This window comes from Eretmochelys imbricata, chromosome 6 (assembly GCF_965152235.1).
Source record: "Eretmochelys imbricata isolate rEreImb1 chromosome 6, rEreImb1.hap1, whole genome shotgun sequence".
NCBI classification, from domain to species: Eukaryota; Metazoa; Chordata; order Testudines; family Cheloniidae; genus Eretmochelys; species Eretmochelys imbricata.
The window spans coordinates 91,823,061-91,848,940 of NC_135577.1; the positions used below are offsets into that span (position 1 = coordinate 91,823,061).

Below are 25,880 nucleotides of genomic sequence, written 5' to 3' on the forward strand. Positions count from 1 at the left end.
AAATGAAATATTTTTAAAGCAAATTTTAAACTAAGGTCCTGTAGACTAACATGTTCTGAGTAAATATTACAGTAATGCACAACCGTTTGTCAGTAAATTCAGAAACTGACAGTATATACCTGGGGGTTGGCAAATGCCTGTTAAATGGCTTCATTACCACTTGAATGCCTCTTTAACAGTTTCAATATTGTGTTAATAGGTCTGGCAGGCTGAAAAGATTTTTCACTTTTAAGTTACTGGATCCCTGGAGGAAGACTCACCAGGCTGCAGGAAGGGTCATAACAGGGATAGGAAGAGGGAGGCGGGTGGACACTAAGACCCTGGGGTGCCCCAAATTTTCAGGTGCCCTATGCAGCTGTGTACACCTAAGGACAGCAGTTAGGTGGCAGGGGTAATGCAGGCCTACCCAACTCCACCACATCCCAGCCCAGGGCCCTAACAGTGGTGGAGGAGTCTGCCACTAGGTATCCTCCTGCAACACACTGACTGGGTTGCAGGCCAGCTCTCAACCTGACGGTTGTCTAGTTCCCCCAGGGGACTTCCTATCTCCCCATTGGGGCATACCTGGGTCTATAAGGAGATCTCTGCATTGTCCAGGTAGAAGGCCAGTAGTTGTCCCGACAACTCCTCCTTGGCATGGTAAGCATGTGGCTTGGGCAACATTGGCCAGTCCTCAGCGCCGCAGGGGTCCATGGCAATCTCCCAGTTTGGGAGCAGGCTGGAGACATCTGGCTCCTTCAGCGGCTGCAGCCCAACTGAGCTTGCAGACCCACCTTTTGTACTTCCTGTCCCATCCACTGACTTCTGGTGGGCGGGGTGAGCACAGCCTCACTCCACACACCAGGGATCTGCAAGTGCGCCCACCCCCTATGGGTGGGTGGGAGGCCACTACATCACTACCCCACCCCAGACAGCTTACCATTTAAGTAAAAATTATTCTTTTGACTTGTCTAATGTTCATGTGGCATAATTTAAAGAGGTAACAAACAAAAGAGATGGGCCTAGAATAGAATAGGCAGTGCTGAGGATGTGTAAAAGAAAGCACCTGCAAGGAGGCTGGATTCACGACTTACCATGTCTCACCCCAAGCCACAGAGACTGAAATCCCCTCTCATCGCTATGGTGGAAGTACACTGATAAGGACACTGTGTGTCAGGAGGAAGTTTTCCATAATGCTACCCTGGCAGCACCAGTAGTCTGGATAAATGAAGGACATGAGTCTCCAGAACTGCCATCCTGGCATCTTTTACTACATTTACTTTAATAAATAAAATAATAATAATACTTATGCTAAACAATCTGTTCCTCCAGATCTGAAGAGCTCTGCATACTTGAAAGCTTGTTTCTATTGGACCAACTTCTGTTGGTGAAAGAAGATATTACCTCACCCACCTTGTCTCTTTAAAAGAGATAATATATTTAGTGCATAATAATATAATGTTCACTTTTAAAAACCCTTGCCTGTGCTTTTCTTGAACAGCACTTTAGATATACTACTAAGTTCTACAGCACTGCAGGTGTGCATGGCTTTTCATAGACAAAAGCCCCAAGGAGCTCAAGTCTGGAGTCCTTACTTCACAGGAATTACTTAGGTGGCACCGGATTGGATGCCATGTTAGACACAAAACAACAATGGATGTTATTGGGTGGTGGGAGGCTGCAAGAATTAGTGTTACAAAAAGAGATTATACATTCCTCAGAGCTGGGGAATTATCTTTATTATTATGCCTGTAGCAGGGCAATGACTCACCAGCAGGGCACCACCTGCTGGTTGTCTCAGCAATTAGCTCCTTCCAGCCTTCAGAGCACCCTCTGCAGGCTGGTGTCTCAACTGCCACTGGCATCCATATCCCTCCCAGACCCCAGTGCACTTTACCCTGGGGTTCTGCCTCAGCAGTACCCCCACACTCTGGGTCTCCCCTCCCTAGGGAACACCCAACCCTCTAAACTCACCTTGCCTCAATGGCTACTGCCAGTCATCATCTAACCCCCACTCACTGGGGCAGACTGCAGTGTAATGACCACTCATCATTGGCAAGGGGTTAGGATCAGCTGCCCCTGCCTATTCCCAGGCTGCCCCTCTACAGCCCCTTTCTGGCCGTTTACCAGGCTGGAGCGCCCCAGCACTGTTCCACCTCAGGTACCTTGCTTCCAGGCAGCTAACCCTTCTCACTCCAGAACTAGAGCAAGGTTCCTCCACCTTCTGGCCCACAGCCCTCTTATAAGGGCCAGCTGTGGCCTGATTGGGGTGTGGCCCCAGCTGTGGCTGCTTCCCCCAATCAGCTTAGCTGTTCCCAGCCGCAGCCCTCTCCAGGGCTGCTTTTACTATTGGCTCTCCCGGAGTGGGGCAGCTGCCCCACTACAATGCCCAACACAGTGGATATCTGATCTTCAGAGGGCCTCAATACAAATAAATAATAACAATGAAAGGACACAAGAGAAACTATTGTATGTCTCCACCTAGTCACTTCTATTTGGTGTGTCTTTTGAGTTGTTTATAAAGGGTTTAGAGACACTTTTTTCTTTCTTTGCCCCCTTCTCCTCCTTTTAAAAAACAAAGTCAGCAAATGACTCATTTGAACAAGCAAAGTCTGACAAAAGGGCCTGGGTCTTAGGTCGGGAGGTTGGGGCTGGAGGCAAACTGAGTGGAGTGAGTGAGATGCCCTGTCACCTGCCGCAGCTGGCAGTCATCCTCTTACATACATCTCTGGCTGGACAGCTAAACTGTGGATTCCATGTCAAGCTTTAATATTGAATGAGAAGGGACAAAATTACAGGTCAATAACCAGTCAGTAAAGGAAAGTAAGAAGTCAGAGGAAAAGGCAGCAGAGAGGTAACAGTGAAAAAAGAGAAAGATAAATAGTAAGATTACATTTCCCTCCACTTGTCAGCCAGGATTGGGTGTGGTGACATTATTCTTCTTGGCTCTTGCATGATTTTATTTCCCCCATAGGGTAGTTTTCCAATCTCTCTTTCTCCCTAATTGTAAAATAAATTATGAATTGGGGGTGAGAGAGGCTGTATCACATCCACTGGGATCTGATTACAAGTCTTGTTCCTGAGTGACAGCTCAATCCTAGTGTACAGTGGCATTCAAACCATTTCTCTTCCGCCTTACTCGAAGTACACAACTAAGTACTCTCAGACTAATAGCAAAGGCAGCACACAGGCTGAGAGAAAGCCATCCGGGAAGGAAAAGTTTAAAGTAACTGGCATGGTTTTGGCTTGAGGGTTAACAAAAGGGCTGGGACACAGGGGGTGGGAGGATTTGATTGCCAGTGACTGGTAATTTCAGAAATCAGGGAGAGGGAAGATGCAGGTCACCAGAATCAGTAAACGACTAGTGTGAGAGAACAAATAGCCCTCCATAAACTTGGGCTTCCAGCTTATTGGAGAGTTTGCTCCAAAAGATGCCAAGCCATTGGGTGTCCAGGCACCTCCAACTGCTCAAGTGAGAACATCCATACACCAGTGACAGCTTCCAAGTAAGTATAATGCAGTGGAGGGATGCACATAGATTTGGGGTTGGGGAAGAAAGTACCTGAAACATTTTTAAGGGGACCCTGGGATTCAGTGAAGGGAGAAAAAGGTTCTCTCTGCAGTGTCTTGTGGGGTGTTGCATATGCATTAAGTTTGCATTCACAGAATGAAGCAGATCAATTTCATTCCAGACCAGAATGAGATGTCTGAGGGCAGCCTGTCTGTGGAATCCCTGTTGCTTGCTGACCAATCCAACAGCCCAGCAGAGGAAAAGACAAGAGCAGACAGCTCTGACACAGACCTAGAGATTGAAGGTGAGCATTTGCTGGCCACACTTCCAACTAAACCCTTTCCTTCACAGTCAGTGCAGCACCTATTAACAAGAGATTAATATAAGAAGTGGAGTCCCTGAGCAGGGACTAAGGACACTGCCCTAGTAGGAATCCCAGCACCCTTCCCGTTTTCCAGCAGTTTGGGTAAGAAAAGGGTGGACTTCTCACCAAGGCCTCTGTCTCCAAACCATGCTGGTAGAGCCCCTCTTATCTTTAGTATCATTCTCTATCTAGTGGGTTTAGCCCTTTAGCTAGTAAATGTCTGGTTAATCAAACTCTGCTCACATTTTTATATATGGCAAAGATATCTGGAGCCTAGGATCGGCACTTTGTTAATGTACTATAAATTGAAAGGAGAAAGAAAGAAAATTAAAAACCAGAAGAATCGAAGTAAAAGGAGATGTTTGCGAGAGTCCTCAAATATAACTGTCAAAAGTACTTTAACTAGAGTGGAGTTTGTGCTGAGGTTAAACCATTGCATAAATGTAGCAATACAACCTCTAAATACTGGGTTTGATGAAGAAAGTCCAAATGACAGGTTTTTACAGAAATGCAGCCATCAGCTGTCCTGGTCTGTTCTACTGCAGCTGTGTCAGCAACTTCCAGTGGCCAAGATGATGAGAACACAGAGTTTCTTTCTGCCATTTGTAAGCCAACATGCTGCGGGTTGACCAGCCTCCTCTGGCACTATCTGCCATAGGCTTCAGTTACGATAAATAAAATAAGGCTTACTTGTCTGATGTCAGAAGTGCTTGTTTAGACCTGGAATGATTTAGTCACGTTCCAGGTTTCTGAAGTTAGATATGAGAAACCAAACAGTCAAACATAGAAGGAGTTGGTACAGGATAAGTTGTCCCAGAAACAGATGTCTTTAAGAGCAGAGATCTTATTCTTATCCTGTGGAATTCCATTTCCCTCAGCTTAGCTCAACAAGGCAAAATTAGACATAGGTCAGCCACAAAAAGCCAAGCCCATGAATCTGGCGTGGCCTGTTGACTGAAAGGTTGAATTTGACTCATGAATCTGAAAACATGCGGAGTGAGGGTCTCATGAACACAAAAAGCACAAGTGACTTCTTGGCTCCCTGCAAGCCTGGCAACTCTTGGGCTGTCCCAGTCTCCCCCATCATCACAGTTGAGTGGGAGAGAACGTGTCACATGATCCTAATCTTTCCTTCCATCAAATTGCAAGGCCAGCGCTGAGCAAAAGGGAGAAATGCACAGAGATTCTTACTAGCTTGACTCTTCGGGGGGGAGGGAGGGGGGGTTGCTTGGCTCATGTCTTCTAGCCCTTCCTCATGAGGTAACCTATGGACCCCAGCAAGGAATCAACCAGTTCCCTCTGCAGGTGAAGAAATAGCTGCAGTGATGGGGGGAAGAGAGATGGGTCACTGAGTACACTGCTCACAAGCCTCCTTTGTTTCTGTAGATACCGAGAGGTCTTTTGCAACCATAAAGGGTGCAGAGCTATATTTAGAGGCTTGCAAACTGGTGGGAGTGGTGCCTGTCTCTTACTTCATTCGGAACATAGAGGAGCCTTACATGAACCTGAACCATCATGGTCTAGGACCCAAGGGTGCCAAAGCCATTGCCATCACACTGGTGGTGAGTACCTGATCAAGGATGGAAGTAGTGTCAACTCAAAGCCAACAGGTATACTGGGCCTCTCCAAATTTTGGAGGCTATTATTTAGTGTGGGGGGGAGGGGTGGGTAAAGCTACTTTATCCTTGTAGGAGCCCTGAGAAACCCCACCATTTCTAATCCTCTACACAGAACATAAGAACCACCATACTGGGTCAGACCAATGGTCCATTTAGCCCAGTATCCTGTCTTCCTACAGAGGCCAATGCCAGGTGTGTAAGAGGGAATGAACAGAACAGGCAATCATCAAGTGATCCATCCCCTGTCATCCACTCCCAGCTTCTGGCAATCAGAGGCTAGGGACACTCAGAGCATGGTGTTGCATTTCTGACCATCCTCGCTAATAGCCTTTGATGGACCTATCCTCCATGAACTTATCTACATCTTTTTGAACCTATTATAGTTTTGGCCTTTACAACATCCCCTGACAATGAGTTCCACAGGTTGACTGTGTGTTGTGTAGAGAAGTACTTTCTTTTGTTTGTTTTAAACCAGCTCCCTATTAATTTCATTGGGTGATCCCAGAAATTTCTTGTGTTATGTGAAGGAATACATAACATTTCTTTATTCACTTTCTCCACACCCGTCATGATTTTATAGGCCTCAACCATATCCCCTCTTAGTCATCTGTTTTCCAAGCTGAAAAGTCCCAGTCTTTTTAATCTCTCCCCATATGGAAGCTGTTCCATACCCCTAACCATTTTTGTTGCCCTTCTCTGTACCTTTTCCAATTCTAATATATATTTTTTGAGATGGGGCAACCAGATCTACATGCAGTATTCAAGATGTGAGCTTACCATGGATTTATATAGTGGCATTATGATGTTTTCAGTCTTATTATCTATTCCTTTCCTAATGGTTCCTAACATTCCGTTAGCTTTTTTGACTGCTGCTGCATTTTGAGCAGATGTTTTCAAAGAACTATCCACAATGACTTCAAAATCTCTTTCTTGAGCGGTAATAGCTAATTTTTAGAGCCCATCATTTTGTATGTATGGTTGGGATTATGTTTTCCAATGTGCATTACTTTGTATTTATCAACACTGAATTTCATCTGCCATTTTGTTACCCAGTCAGCCAGTTTTGTGAGGTCCCTTTGTAGCTCTGCTTTAGACTTAACTATCTTGAGTAATTTTGTACCATCTGTAAATTTTGCCCCCTCACAGTTTACTCCTTTCCCAGATCATTTATAAATATGTTGAACAGTACTTGTCCCAATACAGGCCCCTGAGGGACATCACTATTTACATCTCTCCATTCTGAAAACTGACCATTTATTATTACCATTTGTTTCGTATTGTTTAACCAGTTGCTGATCCACGAGAGGACCTTCCCTCTTATCCCATGACATCTTACTGTGCTTAAGAGCCTTTGGTGAGGGAACTTGTCAAAGGCTTTCTGAAAGTCTAAGTACACTATACCCACTGGATCACCCTTGTCTGCATGTTTGCTGACCCCCTCAAAGAATTCTAATAGATTGATGAGGCATGATTTCCCTTTACAAAAGCCATGTTGACTCTTCCCCAACAACTCGTGTTCATCTATGTATCTGATCACTCTGTTCTTTACTATAGTTTCAACCAGTTTTCCTGGTACTGAAGTTAGGCTTATTGGCCTGTAATTGCCAGGATTGCCTCTGGAGACTTTTTTAAAAATTGGTGTGCAGTTAGCTATCCTCCAGTCATCTGGTACAGAACATGATTTAAGTGATAGGTTACATATTACAGTTAGTAGTTCTGCAATTTCATATTGGAGTTCCTTCAGAACTCTTGGGTGAATACCATCTGGCCCTGGTGACTTATTACTGTTTAATTTATCAATTTAATTTATCAAAGCTGTTGTAGCCACTAAGCTTCCAATCAAAAAAAGGAACCTCTTTGCTGACTGTAGAAGGGTCCTACAGGCCCCCTCAGGGCCTGATTTTCCAGCACTCCTACCCCCTGCAAGCCCAGGAAGTAAGACAGCAAGATTGATACCCCAGCCCTGGCTCTCTGCTAACCACTGGGCAGACCCAGGGAGCCTAAGATTGAGACTGGGAATTGAACCTGATTCTCCTATAACAGCAGTGCAGAGCATGAATCACTTGGCAGCTACACCACTTAACCAAGTCTCTTTCATGTCCCAACACCCTCAGCCCCAGCTCTGCCCTTTTTCACTGACCACAGTTATGTTAGGCACAGTTTCTGCAGTGCCTTATATGGGAGGTATACAGGGACTATGTAAATTACACCGAGGACATTGCCCATTTCACTAACATTCCAGCAATTCTCTGTCTCTCTCTGTCTTGTTTGGGCTGTTTTAGTCCAACACAACCATCACTCATCTGGAGCTGGAAGATAACTGGATCCTGGCTGAAGGAGTCACGTGTCTGGTACAGATGCTACGAGAGAACTGCTACATTCAAGAGCTGGTATCCAATTTTCTTCCTAGTTCTAACACACTGGAACATGGCAACATAGGAGACATACAAGCTCCCACCATTTGTCATCTCATCCAGTATCCTTCCTTACTGGGTCAGACCATTGATCTTTCAGGTCTCGTATCCCCACCTTGTGCTATACCAAATCGTACAGTGCATTTTTAATATAAAACAATAGTATCTGCCTTAGATTTTCTGCACAAAATATCTGAGGAAATTTTGAATTTTCTGAGTTTCAAGAAAATCAGTTAATTAGTTGCCAAGTTCTAATTGCCTCCTCACAAAAAAATTCATATTCTGAATGTCATAATTTTTGCGCCCCTCTAGTTTAAAAAGTACAAGCCGCAGAAAAGCAAAATAGTGAGAGCATGATGGGCTCCCCAGAGCTATGGAATTATTTAGTTAATTTGCAGGAACACACAAAATGACTACCTTCTTTCTCATAAACAAATCCTTCTACAGTATGGTTAGCCAATGGAGAAAATGTTCTGTATCGGAGATTTTCATGCTCCAACAGGGTGTGTGGAAGCCCTTCTGAACAGATTAAGAGAGGAATACAAAATTACTTTTTTATATATGCTCTGAGTAATGTTTCCTGTATCCAAAATTGGGGGCATATGGAATGGATTTTGTAAGGCCTTGGGCTTTGTGCGGCATCAAAGATCTTTGACAAAGTAACTGCTGGTTCATTGAAGACCAAGACCTCAGTGAAGTTGTTGGCTCTGCAGTTTTGCTCCTATTACAAAGGAGCTGGGGTTGCACATACAAGTATCAAAATAGAAGGAAACCTCTGGTTTTAATTACTGTCTAAGAGTGACCCTGCCTGACTAGTGCCTCTGTCCTGCTGGTCTTGGATTCTCTTAGCCTTTCTTGCACATTCAGCCACAAACAACACTAAAAGCAGCTCCATTCTGGGGGGTTTTCTTTTCATATACTTGATACTTCCCTTTCAGAACATCTCCAATAACCACATAGGCACAGAAGGAGCGGAAGCCATCTCCAGGATGTTCCTGGATAATATTTCTTGTCTCCGGGCTGTTCAGCTCTCAGGTGGGTCCATGCATTCTAGGAAGAGGGCAGAGGAGGAGTTTGATATGCTATTTTTCACTTCTATAACTCTTCTCATCCTGAAAGCACATTATAGACTATGGGCCAGATTCTGCTCTCATGTATATGTATTCTGGTGTAAATGCAGAGTAACTGCACTGAAGTCTAGATTTATACCTATATTTATACCAAGATAAGGATCTCTAAAATACAGCCACCTCTGAGCAATTTAGATAAGGCCCTCAGTTAGGCAATGTCTGAGTGCTCTGTGGGTCCCAAAACAACACTAGAAAGGAGGTCAAAAGAAGAGAAAGTGGGGAGGTAACCTCTTTCAACCCTATTTGTTCTTCACCATTATGGGATGCCATTCCAGACAGCCCAGGAGATTCTCCCAGACACAGTGCAATGTCACAAAGGAGACCTTTGGGCTCTGTTAACACATGCTTCTCCTCTGCAGGAAACAACTTTAGGGAGGAAACTGCCCAGTACTTCGCCGAGGCACTACTGGTGAGTAACCTGGCAGCAGCAGAGCCCTGGGCCACCCCCTCCCCAGCAGCCGTGTTGCGGAGCCCTGGGCCACCCCACCCCCAGCAGCAGCAGCAGCAGGGCCCCAGGCCGTCCCACCCCAGCAGCAGCGTGACCCCAGAGCGCCCTCCCCCCCTGCCCCCGGAGCAGCAGCATCCCCTGGAACCTCCCCCACAGCAGCAATGTCTGCGGGAGCGCCCCCCTTCCCCAGCACCTAAGATTTAGTTATGGGGTATTTTTAATAAAAATCATGGACAGGTCATATGCCATGACTTTTTGGTTATTGCCCATGACCTGTCCATGACTTTTACTAAAAATAGCTATGACAAAATTGTAGCCTTAATTAAGGGCTCTCCCCATTTTAAAGTCCATACTTACTTGGTTTGATTCCCACCTTTTAGTACCCAGATGATTTCCTGACATAATTCTGAGGAGTGCTTGTCACTTGCTTTAGAAAGGAGACAGGCTCGGAGGACAGGGAGAAGTGTGTACCAGGTCAATGTTTTCTGAGGACAGCTGTTGGGTTCTGGCTAGGAGATGAACCTTCTGGAGTGCGTAACAGGAGTACAGAAGGGGATTTTGAGAATGCAAAGCTTTCAAGAAACATAAGTGGTCTGATTTAAATCACTTTGAAAGTCACAAGTGAAAAGAAGTTTAGTGCCTTTCTCAATTTTGTCTCTATCACAAAAACCATAACACAATTTGGCTTCGCTGGACGTTTCTGCCCAGGATCTGCATTTGTAACATGAAGTGCTATAGGTCAGGAATGAGGCACATTGGTGGAGGTGGAATATGGGGACCGAACTGGAATAGCAGGGGTGTGCTGCAGAACAGGACTAGGTCCATGAACTAGCTGTGAGAGTGAAGTTTGAACAGCATTTGTTGTTACTGGACCTAGCTGCATAAAGTCCTTTTGACTTCTCTGTTTCATGAGGAAAAAATACCATGTTAAAAGACTGACAAACCTGCTTTGTTCTGGGAATCATAATTCTCTGTCTCCGTGCTGACAAACTGCTGTGCACTAGAATAGCTGAAAGCCTATATTTCATTCTCTTCTGGGGTCTTAAGATGGCAGCTGACTGCAGCTGGATGGAAGATCTGATTCTCTCTATACCATTTCTCTCCATAGGGCAATTACCGAGTGAAGGAGCTGGACCTCAGCCACAATGAGTTCTCTGAGAAGGGAGGAGAGCATCTGGGACAGATGTTGGGTAACTCCACTCATTACTTCCACAGAGCCAGCTGGGCAGTCAGTATAGGCACCCTTTCCCTTAGAGACCTCTGGGGGCCAGCCCTGATGCAGAAGTGAATCCACCACTTTTCTTACATTTTACAGCAAGAAGGTTGTGGGGCCTGATGGCTACTGTAAAGGACTGGGAGCCAGGGCTTTAACCTTCCTGGTTGGGCCATTGATTCACCCTTAATTCCACTCACTTTGGGTGACTCTCTCAACTTCCTTGGGGCTGAGACTTCTCAATCTGCCAAAATCCAAATCTCAGGTGCTAATAGTATCACAGGGAAAGACCTTTACAAATCTCTCTCTTTCTCTTAGCATTTCTGCCTATCACAATGGCCCCTTGGCAGCAAATGTATGCTTTTTAACCACACAGTGCTCTCTTAAACTATACTGAAATCCTTTCTTTGGTCCAAATAACACTTTCATTTTCCTGATTCAGTGTTTCCACCATCATGGATTTACTGTTAAGATCAGCCCAGGTCTTTAGAAGACCGATAAATTCAGTCCTGCAATGAGTGACAAGGGACTGTGTTTGTGCCTCAGTTAATCCAGTGGGAAAACGGGGTCTAAAGATAAACAGGGGCCCTCACAGAGCAAGCAGAGGCTGTGTCTGAGCCCAGCTTTCATGTGGAAATAAATTTCTTTACTTCCAGCTCCACTGAGGCACAAAATTAAAAGATCTTTGCAAAAACATTTTTAATCGTTTTTTTCTGTAAATTGGGCAAACCTGCCAGGGTGCTGAGATCCAAACTGCTGTCCATGGAGAATCATCATAAAATCAGATAGGAATATGTTGGCAGCCAGCCTCTTGCCCCAATCAGAGGTCATTTTCCAACACTGTAGCAGGCCTCCTCTCTCACTAATGGATTCACACACAGCACTAATGGATTCACACACATCCTACCCTGAGTAAAATTGCCACCATGTGCCATGCTTTGCAGCTGGACTGGTACAGGCACACATACAGCTGTGCACATCTGACACAAAGGGTTGAATTTCTATTTGCTTGCTAATCAGCTGCAGGCAGAGGGCATCTTGTTTTTTTGTGTATGTAGAAAGTAGAATCCCACCCATCTGTTACAGAAAGTGAGCATCCACTGGTATTAACCATCTCCCTTCCCTCACCCCTCCAGTGTAATATGCTCTTTGCATAAGCCAGAGAACTGTGTTCTTCTGCCTCCTCGAGCTGAAAATTACACCTCCAGCTCAAAGTGGAGACGTACCCAGCATCACCAACATATTCTCTGCTCTTCAGATTCTCTGGTGAGCATGGAGACTCTGGCTAGAGTTAAAACAGAGGCAGGTTTCACCTGCTGCAAGTCAGTTCATGTTGTTGATGGATCTGTAGCAACCCTTTGTCTTGGTCTCTTAGCAATGGTTTGGTGGAGGAATCTGGGCTCTGGAACTTAAGCTGCTTTTCAGGGCATCTCTGCTTTTCCGATCAGGTTGATAGCCCTCAGAATGTTGCTGAGCCTGCCCTGCTCCAAGAAGCATCTGGAGCATAGGCTATTTCATGCTTTCCCCTTGTACAGGGCACCCTTGGGCCTCACAAGACCAGCTACCAACTCAGAGAATTCCACTGCACTCTGTCACCGTTCAGGGCAACTGCACCTGTATTTCCCCTCAGAGGTCCAACAGGCCTCTCCCAGGCCTCCAGCTCCCCAGCTGTTGTCTTTCCTGTATCCCACTACATTTTGACCGAGGTACTTCCAGGTAGAGACATGCTGCCCAAGCACACTTGTTTGCTTTCTCTTCAGAGATGGTTAACGGTGTGACTGCCCAGAGCTATAAGTTACCATACAGTTCTTTCTGAGCAAACCTATTTGATTCTTAAGGTCAAAGCGTTACAGACAAAACATTAAAAACAATAAAAGAACCTACACGCATGCTAATAATTTTATCAGAGATCACCCGAACCCTTACATGGGCTCTGGCAGGAGTAATTCTTCAGTCTCCATCAGGGGTTTTCTTGTGGTTTCAAATTCATCACAGCTTCAGCTCATAACAAGCACAGTCATAACATATTTAGTCCACCCTTTATACAGTTCAGAGGTCTTTGATCTGGAATTTACAGGAACAGGTAATTAGTAGACAATGGCTTTTCCTCTCCAGACAGGGCTCAAAAGGGTGGATTCCAAATAGGTGATTTGCATTCCCCTTAATCCCAGGTACTTCCTAGGAAATCCACTCTACATGTATTATTCCAAAAAGGCCTTTGAAATTCCTAATCCTTTCCATAGAGGGCATTAGTCAGTCTCCTTAGAGAAGTTACACACAATTTCCCACTAACACATACACAACTGCATATTTAATATAATGGACCACAAAGGTATTGAACCTAATTTAGTAAGGTTTAATTTAAATCAATAAAGTTCATTCATGACATTGCAGGAAATTGTCAGTCTGTCACACACCCCTTACAAGAGGAGTATTTGGTGCTCAGGCCACTATCAGATTCCCACTGGAGGAAGGGGCAGTGATCCCTGGTATCACTATCATGCATCAGTGACGGGGGCGTTATTAGTGGGGATGGCAGCAGTAGTGTCGAGTGTGGAATCAATACGGAGTGTAGCAGCAGCAGGTTGTTTCTCTAATATAGGATGTGTTATTATTCCTTTAAGATCCCTAATAGTATCTGTAGCCTGTTTCTGCGGTCTGTGTCTAGTGTCTTGGGAGGTGGGGAAAAGTAGAGTCTTTTGTATGAATATATTTGCATGTATTTGTGCATGTATCTGTATGCAGCTCTGTGTATAGTAACTGCAAGTTCGTGTGTGTGTGGGTGAGTGAGAGAGAGAGACTGTGTGAGTCTGTCTGTGAGCATGCTTACCATGTGTGTCTAGCTATATTATTTATCTATATGTGTTCATTTGTAGTATGTATTGTACGGTGTGTGCCTGGGATTATCTCGTGTCTCCCCACTCCTTAGATAACATGAATCTCTAGCGCCTTTTAAAATGCATTTCTGTTCATTCTCCTTCTTCAGCTAACATCTCTTTTCCTCTTCCTCAGCCAACAATGAAGCACTGGAGTTTCTGAACCTGAGCTGGAACCACTTGCAGATGAAGGGGGCTGTGGCATTGGGTGCTGGTCTCAGAGTAAGCCTCCCTCCTGAATAATGATAAGCCTGACCCTGATTGTTAGCTGAGCTTGGAAGGTTGGCATGTCCTGGCTGAAGCACTGGTCTGCCCTTGCTCTGCTAATGGTTCTTTTATATCGTCACTAGCCATTCAACTTCTTGTGTTTGCCAATAACCTGTGCCCCTCTAATTTTACAGAGTGGTCAACTTTAGACAACACTCAAAACCAAGCAACAGAGAAACAACAGATACTCCCATCCATACCCTCCTCTGACAAAGGGGTCTTCTTCCATGACACATACTCCCAGTGACCCCTCATCTAGGCTTCTCACCTGTCAAGCTTTAGTTTACTTTAGATTAATCTGCTTCAGAGATCCCAATTTGGGCAGAGGCACAGATTCGCCTCCCTACCCACACTCTCAAACATCACCCATCTCTGAGCCAAAGTCTGTCTGATGATGATGTAATGGCTAACATGATTCATGAAAGACAGTTCGGGCACAGCACCTCCCTCTCCAATGTACGGCTTCATGGATGCTGGTTGGCCTTTTCATAATCACCTATTTTCAGAGTAGCATGTAAAGGACTGTGCACTCTAGTGTAAAGGGCACCCCTGAGAGAAAGCCCTTAGTGGGGAGTCTCTGTGGCATTGGTAATAATAGGGCAGTGCTGAGAGGAAGCTCACATCACTGAAGTCTGGGCTGGATTTGGTAGCTCACACAAAGAGGGCACTGACAGTCAGTGCTGGGAGGAAGTTCACACCAGTGGGCTGTGGGCTGGCCCTGGTTAGTTCACACAGGTTCCGTCCCACTCAGCACTGCTGATAAGAATTTTGCATCACTGTGCTCAGAGCTGGCATTGGCAGGTCACATCTGTGACGAAACTCACACTGCTGGAGCCCCAGCTGGCATTTGCTAGGTCCTGCTGTGAGGCTGCTGACATGGGTGGAATCCTATCTGGCAAATACAACAGTGAAGAAGCAGGCAGAGCTCTTAAGTCCCCAGTTGGTTCACTGCCTCAGTCATGAAAGGGGGCTTCACAAGAGGAATAGATTGATGCATCAGCTGGATTTGCAAGGGCTGTGATGCCAGTGGTGATCACCTCTCTTCTCTCTCTGGAGGCAAATGGAACACTGAAGATACTTGACCTCTCATGGAATGGCTTTGGGAATGAGGGGGCTCTGGCCCTTGGAGAAGCTCTCAAACTCAACAACATTCTGGTCCAACTGGACATCAGTAGCAACCATATCAACAACGAAGGGGCTGGGAAGCTGGCCAGGGGGTTAGAGGACAATGGAAATCTCAAAATCCTGAAGGTAAAGACAAAGGCTTTTTGGGCAAGGAGTAAGGGAAGGGAGTGGAAAACCCTTAGCCGGGGGGTGAGGAAAACTCTGATATGAGCTGCCTAAACTGAAACGGAGAGTAAATTGTTTTATGCTAAGCCAGAGGCAGGCAAAGGAGGAGAAGAAGGAGGTGACCAGAATGTATTCCTGTAGTTGGCTTTGCAGAGTTTAATGGGAACGTGACAAGATGGACAGATAATGAAGATAAACTTGTTGAAAGGGCACAGTTGGGCCATGACCCTCCTAAAGTCTAGACTGACGGGGAAAGAGAGACACCCACACCCATTGCCAGGAAGTGAAATTCTCCTCCTAATCTGTTTCCATTTGTCTTCCACCACAGCTGTCTCATAATCCCCTAACTGTAGAGGGTGCCATTGCGCTTGTCACATCCATCAGGAAGAATCCAAAATCCAAGATGGAAGAGATCAACATCTCAGTAAGATGGTGTTAGGGTTGGGAGAATCCCAAAATATATACATTAGAACTTTTTGGACCCACCTGAATTCTAGCGCTAAACCCTTTCAGAACCCTTTGAGGTCTGTCTTCTGGGTTACCTGTATCAGTTCAGCTCCAGCCACTAATGACAAAAAGTTACTATTTAACAATGGCATGAGTGGAAGTTGTGATGTCTCAGTCTAGTTCCTGGTAGATAGTTATCCATATCACCATCACAGTTAGCAGTAATTGGCCATCTTGACTAGAATCTCAGAAAAGAGGACAAAGCATGAGTTTGCCACCAAGGCTAAACTCCTTTCTCATGCTACAATATGGCCTTCCAGGGCAGTATAGTAGAATATGTGCCCAGGTACTATGGTGATCGCTGTGTAGAAACGGGGGTTTCAAGTTCCTAAGTAACTTTTTTATTCCAAAAATTACTAACATATTATAGCCATACCAAGAAATGATAGGACAAATCTTAATCATTGCCTCTCTTCATGCCCAATGTGACGCTCACTATTTTAGAGTCATACATGGTTCTTTGCCAGATCTTAGGAGATACCACAATTAAAGAGAAGCAAAATAAGCACTATGAGTATTTTATTATTAAATAAAGAAAAAAAATAAAAATAAAACAGAACACAAACAAGCAATAACAATCATTACTTCAGTTACAATCTCTTCTGCATGCCTCTCTGTGAAGAGCTTTTTTACTTCAAGAGTGGGTCCTCTTCTAATGGAGCTACTCTTCTTTAGGTAAGATAAGACCAAACAATATTATTCCCCAAATCAGTAATGAGTCCTGTCTAAGTATATCACAGGTAACTAAAACGGTTTATAGATGGACAAAAGAATTTCATTCAAGGATAGGTGACTCCTATTTGGTTTATCATGGATAACATAAACACATTATAAATGGACAAAGGTGAGTAATCTTAACTAAATTCTATGAAACCAAAGACATTTAAATTCAGTTACTTAAAAGAAGCCATTCAATGAGAGGTCTTGAGACAAGTAATTAATGCATATTAAGTATCTTAAATCCAAATTAAATCACACATTTTCTCTTTATTTACAAGAGTTAGCTGATGTCTCCTCTCCAGGAATGTATAGTCTGTTTAACAGAAGAAGCAGTTAATACCTTAAATTACAATAGTTTTTTAATATCTCATTAAAACCATTAAAAGAAAAATTTGAATCTAATCACTTGGCAGTGCTTTGATAAACTTCATCTCACCAATGCTGCTGTAGACCAGTGGTTCTCAACCAGGGGTACGTGTACCTCTCAGAGTAGCAGAGGTCTTCCTGGGGGTACATCAACTCATCTAGATATTCACCTAGTTTTACAACAGGCTACATAAAAAACTCAAGCAAAGTCAGTACAGAAATTTCATAAATAACTTGTTTATACTGCTCAAGGAGAAAGTAAGCAATTTTTCAGTAATAGTTTGCTATGACACTTTTGTATTTTATGTCTGATTTTGTAAGCAAGTTGTTTTTAAGTTAGGTGAAACTTGGAGGTACACAAGACAAATCAGACTCCTGAAAGGAGTACAATAGTCTGGAAAGGTTGAGAGACACTGCTGTAGACACTGTTGTGTCATGCTGCAGAAATAGTGCTGAACTGGAAGCTTACTTCTTCTTAATGTTCAGTTTTAGGTTTTTTTCCTCAGCTGTCTATTACAGCTGCTGCTTTCTTACAGAGATAAGATGAACAGCTGAGCTTAGAGGAAGATGCTGTGATGAGTGTGCTGTTGAAGCTGAGAGATGGGAGCAGAGTATTGTTACTTGCTTATTCAGTTTGGAGAGATTTATAATCTTCTCCTTCTGTAGTATCACTGGAGAAGGAAGGTATACCTCATTCAAGGCTTGGCTGGACTCAAATATCAGCTGCTGTCACCCTTTCACTGGCTTAGCACCTTCATAAAACAGTCTTAGTAGCATCTTCAGCTGCTGAATATGCAATCTGTGAATGCACATGCAGCTGATGTCCTTGCGGTGGGAACTTCTCAGAGAGTATTTAAAGTTTAGAGTTTTAATCTTTCCTTTATTCAGTCCATTCAGTCTCATCAGAGATTGAAACAGAATTTCATCTGCTAGTAAATGAGTACAAACACCCCTGTTTCCTATATAAGGGACTTTCAGTTCTCCAATAGCCCTTTTAAACTTCTCAGAGAAAATCTTTAAATTCAAATAGTCATCAAAGAAGACATCATCTCTTCTTCTTGACTAATTAATTCCCCCCATTAACATCACTGTTTTTATACTTTAATGGCTTCTTACATTAGTCACCAGTTATTTAATCATTTCTGATATATTTGTACACAAAACATTTCATTATTCACATAGCAATGGCATCAGAAAGTTATTATATCAGGCTTGCAATTTGATAAAAATATTTGCAACTATACGTCTAAAAAGAATCTTATATCATCTTAAGTAATCAAGAAATAAACAACGGTTTTCACCTTTAAATGGAAACACGGAATGAGATGTAAACAAAAGTCTTCTACACAACATTTCCCAATCATAAATTTTCTCCTTATCACTTGAAGAAAGAAGACTTTAGAATGTCTATAAGAGAAATCATTTTCAATAAGAATTTTTTCTAGAATCCTTTGCGTGGGATCGAAACCAAGAGGTTCTTTTCTTTGCAGAGGAAAGGGGTGAAAAGGCCCATTTTTCTGATTTCTTAGTTTATCTCTAGATAGCACATCCAAAGCATTAATCCTCCTTACATTCTTTTACACAATTTACCACTTACAGCATTTACAACTTGCAAGTAAAGACTCATATCAAATATTCTATAAAAAGCATGAATCACAATAACTAATACTAAAACATATGATAAAAGAAAATAGTATGAAATACTAAACCAAAATAGAAGGTATCAAGATGAATTTCAGAGTCTTGGTAACTTCACTTGGGATAATAAACATGGTGTTATTTTCCTTGAGCTTTGGAACCCTGTCACACTGACAGAAAGCAGAGGCCTCCAGGAATCTCCTTACTTAGCTTGATGTTTTATATAATTAAATAAGCAACTAACAAGCATTTGAGCAATCATATTATCCAAGCATCATGTGTATGAACATAATTTTAATTGTCTCTTAAAATTTCAGTAAAGGCAAAGACAAGTTTGTAATAACCTAACATAATAAAAATCAATTATAATGATTTCATTAATAACCAGTTTTGCATCAATATTGAGGTTTACCCCCTACAGGTAGCTATAAAATCTTAAGACAGAATATTGTATTCGTGCTGTTCTTGCTATGCCTGCTCTGGGGATAGTTGAGGTAAGTCTGATTTTCAGAAATGCTGAGCCGCCACTACTCCATCAAAATCAGTGGGCCCTGCAAGTGCTCAGCGTCTCTGAAAACCAAACTCTTAGTCTCCAGATACTGCCGATATGTAACCTTTCACCAGCACTACATACTTAGAGCCTTGCAAAACCGTGGGTATCCGCTTTATATCCATGGACCATTTCTGCAGATAGCAGTGCAGATGCGGATACAAATTTTGTATCCACACAGGGCTCTGACGGTAAGAGCCGGGCGGGCAGCTGTGAGGAACCGCGGCACGGATCCACTTGCCCTGGGTGGGTGCTTGGGGGGCAGGGACACTGGGCGGGGGCTGCTTGGGATCCATGCCCAGGGCAGGTGGAGGGTCCACCACAGGTCCCCACAGCTGCCCGCCTGGCTATTACCAGGGCAAGGCTGCAGCTCTGAGTTGCCCCCTCCCTGCTAGAGCCAGGTCGGGGAAAGCCACACTGGCAGCTGTGGGGAGCCTGGGTCTCTCCACCTGCCCTGCGTGGCGGGCTGGGACACTGGGTGGGGGGCTGCTTGGGCCTTCCGCCCAGGGCAGGTGGAGGGTCTGCCACGGCTCCTCACAGCTCCCAGAACCCCTCCCAGATTCCCCTGTCCCTGTAGGGAGGACTGTAAAGAGGCATTATTGGGGAAACTAACCCCTTTGACTTTAGATCACAGTTTTAATATTATTTTTTCTGCAGAAAGCCAAGCAATAATGAACAGGTCATATGTTGAGCAAGTGGGGAGGGGACCACGCTGATGACCGACTATTCGAGCAAGGCGGCAGATGTGTTTCAGCTTGATGGGCATTTGTCTTGTGTCAAACAGAAGTAAATTTTATCAGCAGTGGTGATGGGTGGTGAGGATAAAGAAAGGGAATATATGCTCAGAAGCTGAAGCACTGGAGAGTCTTGGGCCCGCAGTGGGATCCACTAAAGGAGAGAAGGTATGAGGCATAAGGTCACAGATCATAGTTTAACAGCAACAACAACATAAAAAGATAACACAATGTCTCTGGCACAATGGCACAGCCTGTGTCCATTTCAGGGACATCCAACTAAGACTTGGATAGAACTGGTGGCAAATAAAGCAAATCCTTTTCCCAAGAGAGAATCCAACTATTTTCCCAAGGGAGAATAGTTAATATTGACATAAGATGGGGTTCATTAATACAGGAGGTTTCTTACTTTCATTAAACACCAAGGCAGGCTGGACAATATGGCTGGGATGCCCGTGCTGAATGTAGTGTCCTCTTTCCCCTACATTAGAATGTGCTTGTGAATGGAAGCTTCCTCAAGCTGCTGGATGTGGTGTGTCAGGTGCACCCTGAATTAGATGTCATCTATGGTGGGGTTCAAGGCTTCATCTCCAAGAAGCCTGAACAGCGTCCAGACCCCATGAAGCTGATTCAGGTAAGCAGTCCAGATTGGTTCCATAGTCTCTCCACACCAGTGCACAAACTCCGGGCTACTGCAGAGAGGGGTGAGCTTTCTTCTCAGCAGAAAATTCATCCAGTCAGGACCCTCCAGAAGAGGCCATGCAGTCTCCTCTTGTATTGTGAAATGGAGCATTCCATAGCCACACATTAAATTCCATGTAGAATTACTTAACAAATCTTTCTGGTTTTTAGGGGAAACACATGGCTGGGGATTGGATGGCTCACAGGAGTCTGAATAGGCTACAAACTTCTTTTTAACCTCTAGTCTGATGGTTTGAATCTCATTCAGGTCAGTAGTGACTAAAAAATCATTAGTAATACTAATTCTGTGACTTTGGATGACAGCTTTAATCCAAGGCTTTCAAAGCACTCTACAAAAATGCGTTAGTATTATCTCTGTTTTACAGGTGAGGAAACTGAGGCACAAGGAAGTTAAATGGCTTGCCTAATTTCACACAGCAAGTCAGTGGCAGGATTGAGAATATAACCCAGCTCTTCTGATTCCCAGTCCTATTCTATAATCCCCTGACAGTACTGCTTCCTTGTCTAACCATCAGATGAGCTGTCTGAAACATGCTGGTGAAGCTCAGTTCAGATCATCACAAACCCCCACTATCCCCATTGAACTTAATAGTACCCCTAGTTGTCACATTTTTGGAGCCTTCAGGATTAAGCTACACAAGATATTATATGATTTATTAACAAAGATTGCCAGAAACTTTATATAACTGGCTATTTTCAAAGGCCTGTAATTTCTACAAATGACAGCAGGTGGCGATGTCATAAAATGAAACCTGGTGATCTGGATAAAACTTTTTTCATGACCAGGTTGCTACTGCTAACCTGGCCGCATTCCTTAGTGTCTAAGCAGAATATTATCCAGTTAGCCTTTGCAACACTATATGTGGCTTTGAATAAGTGTGTTGGGATCTATACAAGGTGCTAGGAGACCTAGTGTACAGCCTGGGTGCACTTGGAACAGCTGGTTGCACTGAAGGTGGGAGAAGTGGTGAGAGCCACAGAGAATTGTTCACTGTGTGTACAGATCTTGGCGGCCAACACAGACCTGGGATGAGAGTGAACAGCAAAGAAGACGTGTTTGCAACAGAATATGGTATCAAAAATAGACAAAGCTGTTTTGGGTTGCATGTGCAGAAGCACCACAATTTACAGCAAGAAAATGCTATTCCCTCTCTACATGACATCAGGAATAAAAAAAATTATTAAAGCTAATGTTAAAATTATATACATCTGGGTATAATGCTTAAATTATCCAAAACTACAAAGTTTGGTTTAAAAAACAATAAAATACAGATGATACATAATCTGCAATATCCCAAATTAAGGCTGATAAATTTAACAATACAGTTTAAATATTAGCATCCAAATATTCAAGTACATCACTCATAAAAAGTTATACTAAAAATAGCTTGTGGAAAGCAAATATAGGAATGAGTGTAGATTGTCCCTCAGTAATTGAGGATATAGGATAGGTTGTCCCTCAGTAAATACAATCCATCAGAGAAGTATTTCAGTTACTTTCCTGACTTCACTTCTCAGTGGCACTCTAGCTCATTTCTCCTAGAATATTGCATTCAGGTCTGGACTCCTTGGGGCCCGTAAGACATTGTCAGACTGGAGGTAGTTCAGAGAAGGGCAATAAAAATGATCAGGCACCTGGAGGAAGGGACTGACTTAGGAGGATACATCCAAAGAACTAAATATTTATCATTTGATCAAACAATGACTTGTGTGGTGGGGACTTGAGAATCATATATAAATATTTGAAGGATAAAGAGCAAGGAGATAGAAGAATTATTTAGGGTTGTTCCAATGGGGTCTAAGTAGGAAGAACTGGATGAGCCTGAGCAAAGGAAAATTTAGCCTGAAAATCAGGACAAATGGCTCCATTAGATCAGTGCTACTCAAAGTGATGGTCCACGGACCGGTGCCGGTCTGCGAGCCATCGGCTGCTGGTCTGCGCGCACATTGGGGAAAAAAATTGCCAGTCCCCGACATCAGATAGCTTGAGAAGCACTGCATTAGAAGCTCAGATACCACAATAATGAGCACAGTATAAATACCTAGAAAGATACCAGACTGCAGAATAGTCTCCCTAAGGAAGTGATGGAGGCAGTTACTGAACACTATTTCAGTTTTACCTTTGTTTCTCTGCTTCTCCTAGAACTACTTGGATGAACGCAAGTTGAGACTCTGGGATTTCTTTAGGAACATGGACAAAGATGGAAGTATGAAGATCCCTGTGGCAGAATTCCGGAAAGCCATGATGCAGGTGTGCTTCAGAAACAGTGTCTTCTAATTTTCTCAGGGTAGGGTATTGTTATGAGGAAGCTCACACTGCTGAAGCCTCCAGCTGATACTGGTTGAGCCCTTCTGTGAGGAAGCTCACACCACTAGGCTAACTCCACATGTGCCATGAGAAACACTTATCCCTGAATGAGGCACAAAGGAAATGCCATGAGACCTAATATATGATGTGGGTGGCAAAATAGCCATGGATCCATTCTGGAATAACATTAACCATGTAAAATCCCAGTATACCAACTCCCATCTATCTTGGTTCCTCCAGGGTACTTAAAAGAAACATAGATGATGAAAGGAGACTGATTGTGTGGAATATGTCTATTGGATCTTTGTGGATGATCTCTGCACAGTGCTATGGGAAAAAACAAAGCCGCTTCAGTCCCTGCCAACACATCCTGAGGAAAAAATCCCTCCTTTGCCCCAACTATGGTGATCACTTCAACACTGCCTGTGAGAAAACATCCACAGTTCAATGTTTAATCTTGTTTACACCTGACAAAGAAAGGGTGCAAAAAACAACTGCATTTTTTCTTGAATGCTCGGAAAGGTGGATTTGGCCACCTGCTAAAATTCTCCCCTCCCTTTCTAATTGCTCCAGGCTATTCACCTACTTATTAAATAGTGATTGCTTCTCATGCTGGTAAAAAGAGTTCTTTGTGCAAAGAAGCCACGCTGTCTGGCACCATTTGTATTTCAGCCACTGGGAGCCACAAGAGGAGAGATAATCAAAATCTCCTTTCTCCCTTCTCCCACCAGCAATCAAGAATTCCACTAGATCGAGCCCAGATTGTGGAACTGGTGCACAAATTGGACCAGCACCAGACAGGGATGGTGGATTACAGGTGAGTGAAGCATCTCCCGCACTTGCTTTCTCTCTCGTTTTCTTCTTTTCTTTATTTGTCTCAGTTCTGATTGATACTGAATGAACCTAGGCTAGTTCACTCTGGAGGGGAGGACACAGCTGGGGCACATGGCACTGGTCATTCAGGGATCCCTCCTACTCTGTGACATGATCCAGACTGCCTTTCTGAGTAGCCTAGAGGTGAGATTACCAGCTGCATGCATAGCAACCCTTTTGATCCAGGCCAAAACTTCTATATTTTTCTGCACTCTTCTCGTATACCACAAAATCCCTCATGTTTCCCAAGCCTGCCGTGAAATGGCATGAATCTCACAATGGAATGGCATTTTCAGTGCTGCACATGTTGTTGTGTGACAGTTATGGACTCTCCAGGTATCATCTCAGCATCACCCTCCACTCTGAAACCCAGAAGAAGATTCCATAAAGGCAGCAAATCTCTGCTTTCAGACCCTCTATTCCATCCTGAGAGACCTCCATTTCTTTGCTTCCTTATATGATCCTTCTTCTTAGGGGTCCCGGTCTTCCACACAAACCTGCTTTCAAACCACAGTGCCTGCCGTAATTCTGAATAAATATCAGCCTTTAGCAGTAGTGTGGAAGTTCTGAGAGTCTGAGTGGTCGGACATTCCAAGGCTGTTCGGAGCTGCAGGCCAAGCCACTTGTCCTGGGAAAGGAAATTGCCCCTAGATTTGCAGTCTAAGATGCAACTGATGATCTCAAAGCTCTGATAATTTTGCCAGAATATCCTCACTCTTCAAACACTGCCATGGATTTTAAATATGTCATATTATAGTCTAGATTTAAGGTCTGAAGCAGATGGGCCAGTTTTGCAAATGTTAATTTAGTCTATCCAGCTGGGTCTATTTCATGTGCCATAGTGTTACTGTCACACATATAGCTAAGAGATGGGACAGATCTAACTTTGATGTCCGGATCGCTCCCACCTCAGACAGTTTTTTCATGGCCTTCTCAGTGTCTTTCAGGCATCTAGGAGGAGGGAGAAGGTTCATTAAACTGGTTTAAAATCCTGATTTCTCTTCTTTCACCTTTTAAATCAGTAATTTAAAAGAGAAGCAGCCAGCACAGAAGCCTAAAGAAAAGGAGGAGGAGGAACCTTAGGAGAGAAGACAGGAGGCAGGTCAGCTGGTGAAAGGTGGAAGGATAAGTGCGGGAAAGAAGCTAAAACAAAGTGACTTATGGCTTGGGAAAGTAGAGGAATGGGGAACTTTTGATAGTCAAGGCTACTGAATCTAAAAAATAAAGCTTACATTCCCCTGCATGTCTGGGACAGGTTTGTGAAGGTTGGAGTATAGTCCTGTTGACCAAGTGGAGAGAAGATAGCTCCATGAGAGGCCAGGTACCAGCACATCTTGCTCCACAATGTGGGAGTGCTGCACTTATTTGCAGAGAGGGAGAAGGAGAAGGAGGGCTGTAATAGAGGAGTCCCGTGGAGTTATATGCTACTATTGCCCCCTTTCTGGAGCAGTGTGGTAGAGGTCTAAATGAAGTCCTGTGCAGACACCACCAGACAGATCTTAGCAGCCTTGATACAGGGACCTTGAAGGCAAGAGGAGAATTAAAGAGGGGAGCAGCCACACTTAATGCTGCCAAAAGGATTAAGAGGAATAAGGGTTTAAACCAGGGGTCGGCAACCTTTGAGAAGTGGAGTGCCAAGTCTTCAGTAATTTAAGGTTTCTTCTGCCAGTAATAAATGTTACATTTACAGGGCCCCCGCAACGGAACCCCAGGCCGGCAGCAGGCTGAGCGGTGCCGGCAGCCAGGACCCCGGCTGGCAGGGGCCGGTGGACGGAACCCCAGACCGGCAGCGCGGGTGGCAAACAGAACCCCAGACCGGCAGCGGGAACCCCAGACCGGCAGCGGGCTGAGCAGCTCAGCGCACTGCCGGTCTGGGGTTCCGTCTGCCGCCCATGCTGCCGGTCTGGGGTCCCAGCCGCCAGCCCCGTTCATCCCGCTGCTGGCCTGGATGGATGGAAGCCTGGGCCGGCAGCGGGCTGAGCGGTGCCGGCAGCCAGGACCCCGGTTGGCAAGGCCAGTGGACGGAACCCCAGACCAGCAGCTGGGACCCTTGCTGGCAGCAGAATGCCACTAAAAATCAGCTCGCGTGCCGCCTTTGGTACATGTACCACAGGTTGCCAATCCCTGGTTTAAACAATTATATCCAGGAGGAAAGATATACTAGAAAGGCAGGAGTGGGATGAAATCCATGACAGACCTAAAATTGCTGGGATACTGAATTGCTTTTTAAAATCTGTCTTTAACAAGAATAATAAAGAGGTCTGACATTTACTAAGAAGTAATGGAGACCTTTTAAATATGATAAACAGGTAATACCTTGGAAAATATGAACAGGTACAAATTAGTAGATCCAGATGAAATGCACTTTAGG

General features: G+C 44.1%; 1 protein-coding gene across 1 annotated transcript; it reads left to right on the forward strand.

The window, feature by feature from the left end:
- Positions 1 to 3,646: 3,646 nt before the first annotated feature.
- Positions 3,647 to 23,897, forward strand: LRRC74A (leucine rich repeat containing 74A). Its single transcript, XM_077819999.1, has 13 exons — positions 3,647 to 3,794; positions 5,241 to 5,416; positions 7,756 to 7,863; positions 8,826 to 8,922; positions 9,377 to 9,426; positions 10,574 to 10,655; positions 13,691 to 13,776; positions 14,878 to 15,072; positions 15,440 to 15,535; positions 20,117 to 20,260; positions 22,472 to 22,579; positions 23,368 to 23,453; positions 23,831 to 23,897. The coding sequence occupies exons 1-13, from the start codon at positions 3,647 to 3,649 to the stop codon at positions 23,895 to 23,897; spliced, it is 1,443 nt and encodes a 480-aa protein (XP_077676125.1).
- Positions 23,898 to 25,880: the final 1,983 nt, after the last annotated feature.